The 13072-nt window shown below is 58.5% G+C and overlaps 1 protein-coding gene across 6 annotated transcripts in view; it reads right to left on the bottom strand.

Annotated features, from left to right (window-relative positions):
* Positions 1 to 2318: 2318 nt before the first annotated feature.
* Positions 2319 to 13072, bottom strand: part of ARAP1 (ArfGAP with RhoGAP domain, ankyrin repeat and PH domain 1) — a 62297-nt gene continuing 51543 nt past the window's right edge. For 3 of the 6 annotated variants that reach the window (XM_045816167.2, XM_045816166.2, XM_045816171.2), the window contains 12 exons: positions 12675 to 12822; positions 12502 to 12588; positions 12346 to 12414; positions 11915 to 12032; positions 10433 to 10546; positions 10057 to 10202; positions 9496 to 9528; positions 5581 to 5663; positions 4852 to 4902; positions 4610 to 4673; positions 3253 to 3402; positions 2946 to 3102 (listed from right to left, as the gene is read on the bottom strand). In XM_045816167.2, the coding sequence (XP_045672123.1) occupies positions 3052 to 3102; positions 3253 to 3402; positions 4610 to 4673; positions 4852 to 4902; positions 5581 to 5663; positions 9496 to 9528; positions 10057 to 10202; positions 10433 to 10546; positions 11915 to 12032; positions 12346 to 12414; positions 12502 to 12588; positions 12675 to 12822 (1114 nt within the window). In that variant the 3' untranslated portion in view covers positions 2946 to 3051. The other 3 variants (XM_045816168.2, XM_045816170.2, XM_045816169.2) reach the window with 3 other exon arrangements.

A 13072-nucleotide genomic window follows, 5' to 3' on the forward strand; every position in this document is an offset into this window, starting at 1 on the left:
CCCTTCCTTCCTCCCTCTCCATCCACAATGCCCTCACCACCCAGACGGACTTGCCACAGCCTTCTCTCCCAGGGTTCACTGTGGGGAGACTTGGGTTGCCTGGTCCTTCTCTCCCAACACCTCAACCCGCCCTCACCCTGGCTTGCACCCCTCCCTACCATGTGCACCTGGCAAGGCTTCCAGTTTTCAGGGCCAGCGTGGGGGCACCTCCTCCTCCAGAAAGCCCCCTCCTCTTCAAGAGCTGCTCCCCACATCCTCAGCGTCTAGCTCTGGGATCTTCACACATCCTACCCCTCCCCCCCATCCCAACCTCAAATAATACGTGAATATAAACCACTCAGGGTCCCAAGAGGCCCCATTTCTAGGCGTCCTTGTGACCAAGACCAGCAGAGCCTCCTCCCCTAATCCACCCATTACACTGTTGTCATTGCCATAATTCACTAAGGTTGAGGCCTGAAGGCTCCTGTTGGGATGTTGTCCCTGACCCCAAGGGAAAGCACTTTAAGTTATCATTAACTCCTGACAGTACAGATCCCCTTCCCCGAGGGACATATGGGGCCACTAATGAGAGGAGAGAGAAGAGCTGAAATCAGGAGGGACGTGGAAGAGGGAGACCCCCTCCCCCTGAAAGTGGGATTGTAGAAATGGACCTCAGCCCTGATTCAGGAGAGCTGTGACCTTGGGCAAGTCACCTCCCTTCTCTGAGCCTTTCTTCCTCTGCCAGGAGGAGCGTGCAGAGAGCATAGGTGCTGACCCACAGTGGGTACTTGGAAAAGGACTATTCTCTCCTTCTGGCTCCTAGATCCTGGCCTTCCAGAATATCACTAGTCTTGGAGTCGAAGGCAGGGCCAGGTCCCACGCCACACTCCAGCAGAACAAGGCCTGGGCAGGACAGCCTCACTGTGGTCTCCAGAACCTGTTCTAGGACCAGGAATGTTGAGCTATCCATGGCTGCCCCCTGGTGGCCCAATTGAGTCACTGCAACCAATCCCTGAGCCTGGGCAGTGACACTGGCAGCCTAGCACTGGGGCATTTCCAGTCTCCCCCACCCTCTCTCTAGGCCTCAGAACTAGCTGGTCTGTCCAAGGTCAGATCCAGGGAAGAATTCCAGACCCTGAGCACTTGGACAATAATCTTGTCCTAGCTGCCGGCAGAATGGTCAGCCTGGCCTGGAGCAGCCCACCTAGGGTAGGATAAGGGTGGGAGACTCAAGGGGCTTAGCCCCAGTCTGTGAAACTGGCCAGGAAACCCATTCCAGTCTAGCATCCACCTCCCCTTCTCAAGAGACTGGAACACAGGGGACGCTTGCGTGGCTCAGTCGTTAAGTGTCTGTCTTTGGCTCAGGGTGTGATCCCAGAGTCCTGGGATCGAGCCCCACATCAGGCTCCTCTGCTGGGAGCCTGCTTCTCCCTCTCCCACTCCCCCTGCCTGTGTTCCCTCTCTTGCTGGCTGTCTCTCTGTCAAATAAATAAATAAAATCTTTAAAAAAAGAGAGAGAGAGAGAGAGAGACTGGAACACGGAACCTGGAGAAAACTTCAGGTCCCCAAGACTCCATCCACACACCAGCCTTTACCAGAGCCAGATCCTATGAATCAGAGGTCATGTGACCCATCTCCACCCCCTCTGCCCAGCCCCCACCGGCTGAGGCTAAGGCTGGGAGGTCAGCCTGTCTGCCTGCTGAGCCCCTGGAGAGAGGCCGGTAATGAGGCTCTAGGCAGAGGCAGGAATGTGGTGTCTGGCACCTTCCCAGGGAGTCCCAAATAGGTCTCTGAGCAGCTCGTTATCTCCCCCACTTGCCAGGGCCTTGTCTTCCTGGAGGAGACAACCAGGCAGCGCCCAGTGAGGGCAGCCTCCTGGGGTAAGGCAGGGCCCGCCTCTGGAGGGGCATGCATAGGGACCAAGGGACACCTGAGACTCTTCTTCCTAATTTAATAAGGCTCCTGTGACTCTGTGACCTTGTGTCTCAGAGGGGCCGGTGGGGGGCTGTCCTGAGTCACTCACATGCTACACCCAGGCCCCTGCCCAGACTCTAGACTGCAGCAGGGAAAGGGGCTCGCTCCAGCTGGGGTCTGTCCTGGCCAGGGTCAGGACCGGCCTTCCCAGCCTGTCTGCACCGGCGTGCAATGGGGATGGCGGATGGCATGGACTGGGCCATGGCTCCGCCTGGGGCAGAAGGGAGTGGCTAAACAGCTCAGGGCCTGGGTCCCCCCAGCTTCAGGGCACTAGGCACTCACCTCTGGGCCTCTTGAACTCCTGGCTCCTCCTACACCAGAACACCTAAAACCCCCAACCAATCACAGGCCTCGGCAACATAGGATAAAATATACAGATACGTTTATATTATCAAAAGGCCCCCAAAGTGGGGAAGGGGCACCAGGCAGCCTGGGCCCTCCCAGTCAGCCTAGACTGGAGGGGGCTCCTGAAGCCTCCCGGGCCCAGCTCTAGGCTACAGAGAAACATACCCAAGAGCTCCCTCCCCATCCCAGCTGAATGCTCCTTTAGAGCACCCACTTTTTGCTGTTCTGGAGTCTGGGACAAGGGGGTGGGCACCCTTCCAGCGGGGCCCCAGGGCCTTGGGCCTCTGCAAGGATGGTGGTCCTCCAGAGTTCCTGACTGATGCCCATCCCATCTCTCCAACCCCTCAAACTCAGGGTGGGTTACCCTGGATGGGGAGCAGGCCAAGCCAGGAGGGCTGAGCACCTGGACAGAGCCCGTGAGGGGTTCCTCCTCAGGCCGAGCCTGCTGCCCTCCACTTCCTGGCCAGGGAACCCCGCGCTGCGGTCAGGATGCGGGGTGTGGGGGTGCGGCTTCCTCATGCGCCCCCTGCTGGTTCACACCAGGCACGTAGGGCATGAGGGTGTCTGAACAGGAAGGCTTCACGGCCGCGGAGTCCCAGAGGCAGGGGCTGGCTCCCGCCCGCTCAGACGTTGCGGAGGAGCTGTGGGAAGGCACAGAAGCCCAGATTCCATAAGCGCGTTGTGAGGGTTCACAGGGGCCGGCGGCCCTGCTGCAGCTTCTGCAGCTCCTCTGTCACGCTGGCCTGGGAGTGCTCAGGTCAGCTGGGGTCCCCCAGGGCCAGCCAAAGAGGGGGCTCCTGTGAACTACGCCAACCAGAAGAGCCTGTCAGGATTGGTAGGAGGACGGAGGGAGGGGGCGGGGCTGGCAATCAGGAGATGTGGAGAGGTGACTCGGGGAAGGCGGACCCCAGCCAGGCCCCAGCCCTCTGCCCATAGGGACAGAAAGCCACTCACAGAAAGGGGGTCCGCAGCGAAGGCGGCCACACTCCGGCGCATCTCGTTCTCACTGCCACGCAGGGGGATCAAGGATACGCTGCCCAGCCGGACCTCAGGCACTGCCCGGGACACACGGGAGGGCTCCGAGGGCCACACCAGCCCGTCGTGCTGGGGAGCAGGCAAGAGGAGGGCACTCAGCTCACCCAGACGCTCAGCTCGGACCCACCCGCCCTTCCCAGAAATGCGTGCAGCTGTGATCTGAGGTGACACCCTCCGCTTTGATCCCAGTCAATATGAGAAGCAGCTGTTAGAGGAGAACATGACTGTATCCTTGGCAAAACCCAGCCCGTGATGTTACTCAACAACTCCCACCTCCAGGTCCGCAAACAGCTCCAAGAACGCGGCACCAAGAAAACAGTTCTAGAGGAACATGTGTCTGCCTCCTTTCATCAGAAACCAAGAAAACTATAGAATCCACCTGTTTCCCTTTAGGCTTGACCGCCAGGAAGCTCAGGGCTAAAAGGACTCAGCTCAGGGCCCTGGTACAGTTCTGTCTTCCTTTTCCCTAAATAATTCTAAGCTCTGGTTTAAAATCTATGGCTTGAGTCCAACCCTCTCCCCCAACCCTGGCCCTACTCTGGCTCCAAGCCCTTCCTAGCCTGTACCCACCTGGCCCGCTGCAGCAGCCACCCGACTCCCTCAGTCTGTCCTCCCCAGCACGCCGCATCCAGAACGAGCCCTCTCAGACACGAACCTGCACACCACTTTCTTGCTTCTAACTCTCCCTTCAAAATGCTGACTAGGTCAACTTCGGCTTCCTGGGAATGGCCTTCAAGGCTCTTTGAGATCTGGCTCCTGACTCCCTTTCCAGTGTCAACTTCTGGGACTCCTGCCTTCTCTCTTTGCACCCCACAGGGCAAGCTGTAGTTCTCCTGCCATGCCTCTGCTGATCAACTGTTCCCTCTGCCCGCGTCCTGTGCGGTGAAGGCCTCCTCAGACTCAGCTCCCATGACACCCCCTCCCTGATGCCTTCCCCACCCACCCACCCACAACCTCCCCCAGGGAGGGCCCCCAAGCTTTTCTCTGTTTCCACACACTGACCACACTGGGCTATTTAACAGGCCACTTCTAGGTCTGTGTTCTTTTCCACCTGGGGATGCCTGAGGGCAGGGGTCTCCACCCTGTCTCTACCACACCTGGCTTGGGGCTGGACCAGCATGGACTCTAGGAAGGGCTTACTGAGTGAATGAACTAACAAATGAGTTAAAAGCAACGCAAAATCTCCTTGAAGCAATTGGTGGCCAAGATAGCGAAGAAACAAACAGTCCCATTCCCCAGAATGGAAGCCTCCCAGGACCCCCCCGCCCCCCGGTACCTGCACAAAGAGGAAGGTGGCAAACCACTCCCGGAGTTCCATCTGCGTCTCACAGCAGAGGTACCTGCGGGGTAGGGCACAGATCGGGACACTCCCAAGGCTGAGCACGGAACACCCCGCCTGTCTCCCCAGCCCAGGGCCTCCGGGCAGGGCACAGATGTGGACAGTGAAAGGACCCAACCAAAGGGGACACGCAACCATCTCTCCTCAGCCTGGGGTCTCAGGCCAGGGCCCACACTCACCACTGCTGCTTCTCATGCTTCTCAGTCTCGTGCACCACTGTGAAGCCCCAGCTGCAGAGGGGGGCAGGTGGAGTCACTTGCCAGCCCACAGAGGCCCCCGAGCCCAGGTGCCCAGGACAGAGCCCAGACACCTGGGCCAGAGCCAGGGGGCAGAGGTCAGGGCGTTCTTGCAAGCACAGCACGTTCCGGCCACTGCTTCTTCCTCTCAGCCCGCACCAGCCTCCCAGGCCCCTGGCTCCCCACCCCCACCCCACCCCCAGGCCTGCCCAAGTCCCTGAGAGACAACGGGCACAGCCCACGGATGAGAGGAGAAAGTCAGGAAACCAGATCTGGCGACTGCAATTAATAATAATAGTGGCCATGCATCACTTTCCATCTCAAAAACATACAGGTATACCATTATTTTCTGCATTCCACAGATGTGGGAAGTGAGGCACAGAAAGGTCCCAGAGGTAGTCAGTGACAGGATTTCAATCCAGGCCAGTGGTTCGCAAACATGAGCACGCATCAGAGTCCCCTGGATGGCTTGTTACCACACAGACTGCTGGCCCCACCCCCAGGGTCCATGACTCAGCAGGTCTGGGGTGGGACCAAGAGTCTGGGCTATTCATGTTTCCAGGTGACACTGCTGCTGCTGACCGCACCCTCAGAATTATGGTACCAACCCCTGTCAAGTCCAAAGCCCCCCTCATCAGTTCTGCGCTCTCCCAGGTCCCGGCCCCAGCTCACCAGGTGGGTGGCCGCAGTTTCTTCTTCACTCCCAGGTAGACTTTGAGACTCCTGACAGGCCACTCCTTCTCAGGCCGGTGACTCTGGGGTGGGCAAGGGCAGAGGGATGGCACTTCAGTCAGGGCAGGAATTGGAGTGACTGGGTACCTCCCACCTCCCTCTCCCCACCCCCTTTGCATCCCAGCACAAGGAACCTCCTCCAGGAAGCCTTCCGGACAAAGCCCTTCCTGTTCACAATCCAGCCCAACTGAGCCCCCCAGGCCTCTGTCCCTGCAGCGGCATCAGACAGTCAACCCTCAGTCCCCGAGGCAGCTGTTCCCGCAGGACGACACAGAGCAGTCATCTCCAGGCCCTCCCTGCGGCCCCACAAACCGGAGAACTGACTCGCAGCATAGGCTGAACTGACTGTCCATGGAGGGAGAAGTCTGCACGTCACCCTCTGGCACAAAACTGAACAAGCGTGTAGGACCTGAGAGCCTCTGCGGGCTGCTTAGGCCTGCCTGTCTCCGGTGATTTACTCCTCACCCCTCTCCACCCCACGGAGGCTTCAGGGTTGACCGTGTGACCAGAAGACGTGTGGGATCAGCAGCTACCAGCTCTTTGGTTCCACCAGGGGAAGGCTAATGACTCAAGCTGAAGCAGGATGGCTGTCTGGTAGACCAAAGGAAGAACTTTCCAGTGGTCTAGGTCAGAAAGCGAGAGACCGATGTACTGGGGAGGGGCAGTAGATCACAGACAAGCACGCCTCTGGCCCCCCCTCTGCATATGGGTCTGGGCTTGGAAGGAGCAGGCTGGCTCCGAGGCAGGGGTATGGGAGCAGTGACCCCCAAGGAAGAGGCGGATTGAACGTCAAGCTAAAGAGCCTTCCTCTTGCTTTGGGAGCCACCTGCTTGAAGCCCTGCCCCCACCAGGCACGCCAGGCACCAGCCGGGCACCAGGGTGGATGGTAGGGGAGGGGGACTCACTTACAACCAAAACTGGGGGTCAAAGATTGAGCCACCTCCACCCTGCTCCCACCATTGCTCCCAGCCACCCCCAGGCATGGCTCCTCAGCAGGAACAGAAAAGAGGGGACTAGAGGATGGCCAGGGAGGTGGAAAGTTTTGGGGATTGGTAGACTCCCTGTGAGGCTGCAAAAGGATGGGCTGCCTAGGGGTGAGTGGACTTGGGTGCTGTCACAGGGGATGTAGTTTAAGAGGACTTACTAGGACCTTTCGCCCTGCTTTTACCCTGACCCTCCCTGAGAACCAAGGCCCTGAGGGGGGATCCCTATGTCTCCTACACATAGCACCTGACATGACAATGGCCATGTGCCAAGAGGGCCTGGAGCACACTGGGCTGCGGACAGGAGGACACAGGGCAGCGGGATGGGAAATCAGGCTGCGGATACTGGGCAAACGCGGTGTGGGTGAATACAGCAAGGAAGAAAACCTCCATGCAGGCAGGGAAGAAGCCAGGCCGAGAGCACTGACGACGTCAGATGGCAGGCTGGAAGGAGCCAGGTCACAGGAATGACTTGAGATAGAGGTCGTGAAAGAAATGGGTCTGTGGGCAGGGAAAATGGCAGGCTCCGGGCAGGACAGCGGAAAGGACGTGGGGAAAACTAGGTTGCAAGTACGGAAGACGGCAGGCTGAGGCAATGGAAAGCAGGCTGAGGGCCTGGAAGAAGTTGAGCAGTGGGTGCCAGGGAAAGAGAACCAGAAGCAAGGGGTAGAGTGAGTTGAGAGTGGAAGGAACAGGCTCGTGGGTGTGACACAGGAATGATGACGGTTCCAGTCAGGGCGTGGAAAGAACTGTGGGACTCAAGGAATTCAAACCAGGCTGTGGCTCCCTCGGAATTCAAAAAAACCTGTCCTCAGACCTCCACTTGCTCAGGCTCTGGTGTGTGTGGCATATGCATGGTCCCCATGTGACAGGAGTGTGGCTGAGACAGGGAGCGGGAAGGGGACGTCAGTCGGGTGGGACTTCGTTTCTAATCAAACAGCTGTTTCCAGCATCTCTGAGGTATGAGGTCACTGCAAGAGAATCAAGTTCACCCCCTGGTGCTCAAAGACCTCTGCTGGAACCAAGATTTTTCTAGAATGTGACCTTCCCAGGAGTCTCCAGGTCTTTAACAACGGAAGATGCCCGGAACGAGGCTTGGGTGTTTGCATATCCTGAACTGCTGGATATTGTCCCGATTTCAAATATTCTGTCTGCTGCTCCATAAACCAGCAAATACCAGAATGACCAACACCTCAGTAGCCAAACCTCACCCTCCTGGGGCTTCGGTCAGGGCAGAGGGACTAGCTGCCATTCGGCGAGCACCACTTGGTCCTGCACTGATCAGCCCCGCTGCTGAGGCCTTGATTCCTTCAAGGAAGGAAGAGTTGAACACTGATGCTAAAAAATCTGGGTTTGACTCCCAGGCTACCACCTAGAGATCACCTTCGGCAAGTCACTCAAAGCCTGTTTTCTCACGTGTGAAATGGGGACAACAGCCCTCCTCACAGGACAATAGAGAGATTACGTGTCCTAGTACGGGGAGGGCTGGGCACTAAACCTAGCTCGATAAACATTAGATCTTTTTCTTTTTCTAGTTCTCCTGTCTTCTCCCCTCCATGCTAAGGGATCAGCAGCTGCTTTTCCAGGTGCCTCAGCCATCCTCCTTCCCCTCTGCCCACACTGAGGGTCTTGCTCTTCTCCAAGGGGCTAAGCACCCCTATAAAGAGGGGGTCGGGGAAATAACATCCCAGAACCAAGGGAGACTGAGTGCAGGGGCAAACAGACTCAGAAGTAAGTAATCACAGAGGGAGGCAAAGGAGAGAAGAGGAGGCATTCCCCACAAGGGTCTGTAGGAGCCCAGGCTACATTAATAGAGGTATAATGTGCAAAGAGAGGGAGGTGAGGGTCCTGGTCTACCTGCTCTGCTCCCTCCATGGCAGCTAGGCCTGTCCAGTGTCCTCAGGAGAGGCAAGGAACAGGAAGGGCTGGAGTCACTGGTGGGGGCAGCTGTGGGAGCTCAGGCTAGAACCCCAGGCTTGGAAACACCTTTTTTTTTTTTTTTTTAAGATTTTATTTATTTATTTGACAGAGAGAGAGACAGCCAGCGACAGAGGGAACACAAGCAGAGGGAGTGGGAGAGGAAGAAGCAGGCTCCCAGTGGAAGAGCCTGACGTGGGGCTCGATCCCAGAACTCCGGGATCACGCCCTGAGCCGAAGGCAGACGCTAACGACTGAGCCACCCAGGCGCCCCTGGAAACACACTTCTGCTGCCCACCTCTGCAGGGCATCTATGCTTTGTGGCCCCTGAGGCATAGCTGGGAGCATCACAGGAGGCAGATTCTCAGCTGAACTTGAGTCAGGGCCTCTGCCAGGCAGAACTATCCCTCTAGGGATAGGGCAGTCCCGAGGGAGAAGTGGATAATCTCCCCTCTCCCAGAGGTGTGCACATAAGGGCTGGCAAGCAGCCAGGGAGGCTGAGTGGGAACTCCTACCACAGGTGGGATCATACCACAGGCCTATGTAGTCCCATCCCAGCATTTTAGGATCAGGTCAGTAGAATGGACATTCTGACACTCTTGAAACTCTCTCCAGGGCTGGGGAGAGAATGGCCGCAGGGGTGGTGGGAGATGAGGGTCAGAGCTGTAATTCAAACCTAGGGGCCTCCGTTACTGGCTCCACAGCCTCCACACTGAGTCCTTTGGAAAACTGGTGGGGGTTCTCCCTTGGGGAAAGGACTCTGGGGCAGGGTTGGGATGAAGGGCAGGAGCCTAGGCCACAATCCCCAGGGTGGGAGCCAGTGCTGACTGGTGAGGGGTCAGGGAACCATGCCTGGAGATGGCCATGAGCTCTGGCTGCGTCCGCAGGCTCCCATCAGGCTCACTTGGCCCCCAGGCGGTGTAAGGAAGCTGGCAGTTGGCTCATAGCTACTCACGGTCTCAGGGGCCCCGCTCCACGGCCTCTGGCTCTGTTTGACAGAGGATCAGGGTTATGGAAGAAGGAGGTCCAGGTCCAGAGCCAGGACAGTGTGTGTAGTGGTGCATGGTAGGCTGTGGCAGGTACGTACAGAAGATGCTGGGGGAGGGGTGCCAAGATCTGGGAGGACACCTGGCATGTGGACAGAGTGGGCATGGAGGAGGGACGACCTGTGAAGTGGCGAGGCCTGCAGGGGCCACATGTGGGGGCTGCCACCATGCGGCATGTTCTTGCAGGTGCCATGACAAGGCACAGGCGCAGGTGAGACGGCATGAGCCTGATGTGATGGCATGCAGGCACTAGAGCCTCGTGGGGCCCCAGGGCACAGAAGAGTGGCCACCGAGGGCCACAGCAGAAGGGCCCTGAGAGTCTATAGCTCTCCCCCGCCACTGTGCTGTCCCCGGACCCCGCGATGGGGATGCTCCCACTGGCGGGCACTGGCAAATGTTTGTGAACGGGTGTGTGAGCACACTTGGGCGCCAGTGCTCATTGCACGGCCGGACCCACTGGGGTCACTCACCCGGATCTCCTTGTAGAGCCGCAGGCAGCTGCTGTTGAGGATGAAGTATCGATCGTGAAAGCCACCCGAGGGCAGGCCCAGGCCCAGGAGGCTACGGTCCTCACGGAACTTCATCATGCCGTGCTTGGTGTCGCCCACATGGCTGGCTGGGGGAAGACTGGAGTGGGCATGGGCTGCCCCGACCGCTGGCCCAAGGACATGGACACCCAGGGGAGGGTCCCCAGGTGAAGGAAACCGCCCCAGCCTGTTCCCGCCACCAGAGAGGCCTGCCCGCGAGGCCCCCTCTGCCTGAGCAGCTCCTGCCCAGGCTCCAGATGAAGGGACCCACCAGCCTACCCAGCCCTGCAGGCCCCCCCCCCCCCGGTACACCACCTACCCAGGTACAGCAGCATGGCCTCCATGGACGGGTGCCTCTTCACCACCAGGTAGCTGTCTGTGCCCAGCCCGTGCAGGATGGGCAGCACCTTCTCCGCAAAGTGCAGGGGGCGCTCTGGGGAGAGGTCACACCTGTGGTCACAGTGTGGCCTTACAGCGCCAAGGCCTGGAGCACACACGTATGTCCCCGGGCTCCGTCCACTCCCAACGCCTACTAGCACCACAGCACGCCACCAACAGGACCGCCCTTTCCACACCTGAGCTTCAGGCTCGACACATCTGCCCAGGACCAAAGCTGCTCCAACCCACACGTCCAAAACCAAGCAGCCATCTTTCCTGTGTGTCCCTGTCAAGGAAAACACCACCCACCAAACCACTCAAGCCAGAAACAAAGCCTCCCCATCTTCCCTCCATATGTCGAATCTCTTCGCTTCTGTCCATCATTGTTGCCATGCTGGCCCGAGTTACCATTTGTCCTTGGACTAACGCCGTGGTCTTCCATGTGGTCTCCAGCGTGTGTCTTGTTTCCCGCCCCCACCTCTCCCTACCCAACAGCAAGGAACAACCTCTCCAAACTCCCATCGCTAACCCTTCAATGGCCTTGCATGGCGGTCAGGTCCGGTGGCCGCCTCCGTCTCTGCCTCCAGGCTCACCCCGTGACACAACCCCTTCACTGCCATCTCAAGCTCCTCAGAAGGGTGAGTCCATGGCCACCACGAGACATTCGCCTGTGCCACTCCCACTGCCTGGAGGCGCTTTTCTCCCCCTTTACCAAGTAACGCCTACTCTTCTTCACCTCCTAGCACAGGGACTGCAAAGCCAGAGAGCCTGTTACGAGCACTGAGGGTGCTGTGGCCCTCCCTGCACAGCAGTTACCACCGCCTCGGCTGTAGGTTATTGCGGCGATCGCGGCATTGGTGTCCATTCCAGACCACACTAACCCCCGTGATGGGAGGGACCTTGTGTCTGGCTCCCCAGCCCAGTGGCCGGCACTCAACAAATCACAGGAAAACAAATGAACAGATATACCCTCATCCACCACTGCTATTAAGACCATCCTTTATCCTAAAATGCCTTTATCACCTCCTTTACCACTACCCTCACAAACACCACCACACCCCACCCCTCTTGCATGGCCATCACCACCTACTACTCCCTTCATCACCAATCCCATTACCAAATTCAGTACCACCGCCCTTGCAAGCAACACCATTCTGACACGGAGAAAGCATCGTCATAGCCAACACCACCTACCTCCTTCATCGCCCTTCCCATCAGCCACATTACAGCCATCACCTCAACCCCTGCCAGCACACTATCGCCACCATCACTGAGATGACCACGTGACAGAAACATCCGTCATCCAACACTCCCTTGACCACCACTGTCGCCACACTGCGGGGCAGGGGAGGACAGACTGGGACTGCAGCCCAGACAGGTACGGGCCATGCCATACTCTGCACCAATCCTGGTGGCCACCCACCTGCCTCCTCCCTCTCATTGACCTCGAAGCAGGTCCAGTAGTCCCTCTCCCTGATGCCCACATTCCTGCGATCCAAGATCTCCAGGGTGAGCTCCTCAGCTGTCATGGATGCCGGGATCTGCAGTGGCCGAGGAGGAAGAGGTCATCCCACCCTGCCCCTGCCCCTGCCCCGCCACAACCTCATTGTGTGATCCAGGAGCTGAGCCCGCCCCTCAGGCCCTCTGGAGTCCCGGGGTGCTGGGGGAGTGTCTCTAAGTGCTCCTGAGGAGCTGGGTGGGGAGGAGGCAAAGAGGCCCTGGCACCAGCCACATACAAGTTCCAAACGAGGGCTCCCCCTTGGGATGGAATTTCTGCTCCCCTGGTCACCTGAGCCTATGCCTGGCCCAATCTGCCTTTCCTGGTCCCCTGGCTTCTAGGTCCCTCGCCCCCACCTTGATATGCTGTTCTGTGTCCGCCTTCTTCTCCTCCAGGTACACCGTACAGATGAAGTCACCGGCGTGCTGCGAGGAGACAGGGCTCAGCCAGAGGTCTGGGCAGTGGGTGCAGGCAGCTGTCCCGAGCCCCCTCCCCCAGGCCCTGTCTTTCACCTGGGTCCCACTGGCAGTGCCAGCCACACGCATCTTCACAATGGCAGTGATCTCCTCCTTCTGCTTCCTCAGCTCCTCCTCATCTACCTGGGAGGGGGGAGACACAGAGAGATGATCGCTGCCACCCGCGAGTCTCACCCCTGCCCTCCACTGCCCACTGGCCGAGGACGCACACTAAACACCACCACATAGTGGCTGATGAGGTCTTCCACCACACGGCCAGCCTTGTAGTCCTGCCCATCAGTCTGGAAGAGCGTGGGCCCAAACACAATAGCCAAGTTGTGTGTGTTCATCTGGTTTGTGTCTGAGAAGCACTGGACGCTGGACAGCGGAAGACAGAAAGCTCGAGTGAGAAGTCTGGTCCAGAACTTCCCCACTTCACCTTCCTAGTTCCAAGCAGGTCCATGACTGGCTCCCGGAGTCAGGCCAGGAAAGGTCCTGGTCAGACTGCACCACTAGTTAAGAGGCACAGTCTTTCTGGCCATGCTTGGGGTCCTGGAAAGGAACAGAGCTGGAAAGCTGGGAGAACTGGCCAAGGTCCCCTGGGTCCTAGCTGAAACCTCCTCTATTC

The sequence above is a fragment of the Ursus americanus genome, chromosome 16 (assembly GCF_024610735.1).
Source record: "Ursus americanus isolate L20-20 chromosome 16, mUrsAme1.1.p, whole genome shotgun sequence".
Taxonomy (NCBI): Eukaryota; Metazoa; Chordata; class Mammalia; order Carnivora; family Ursidae; genus Ursus; species Ursus americanus.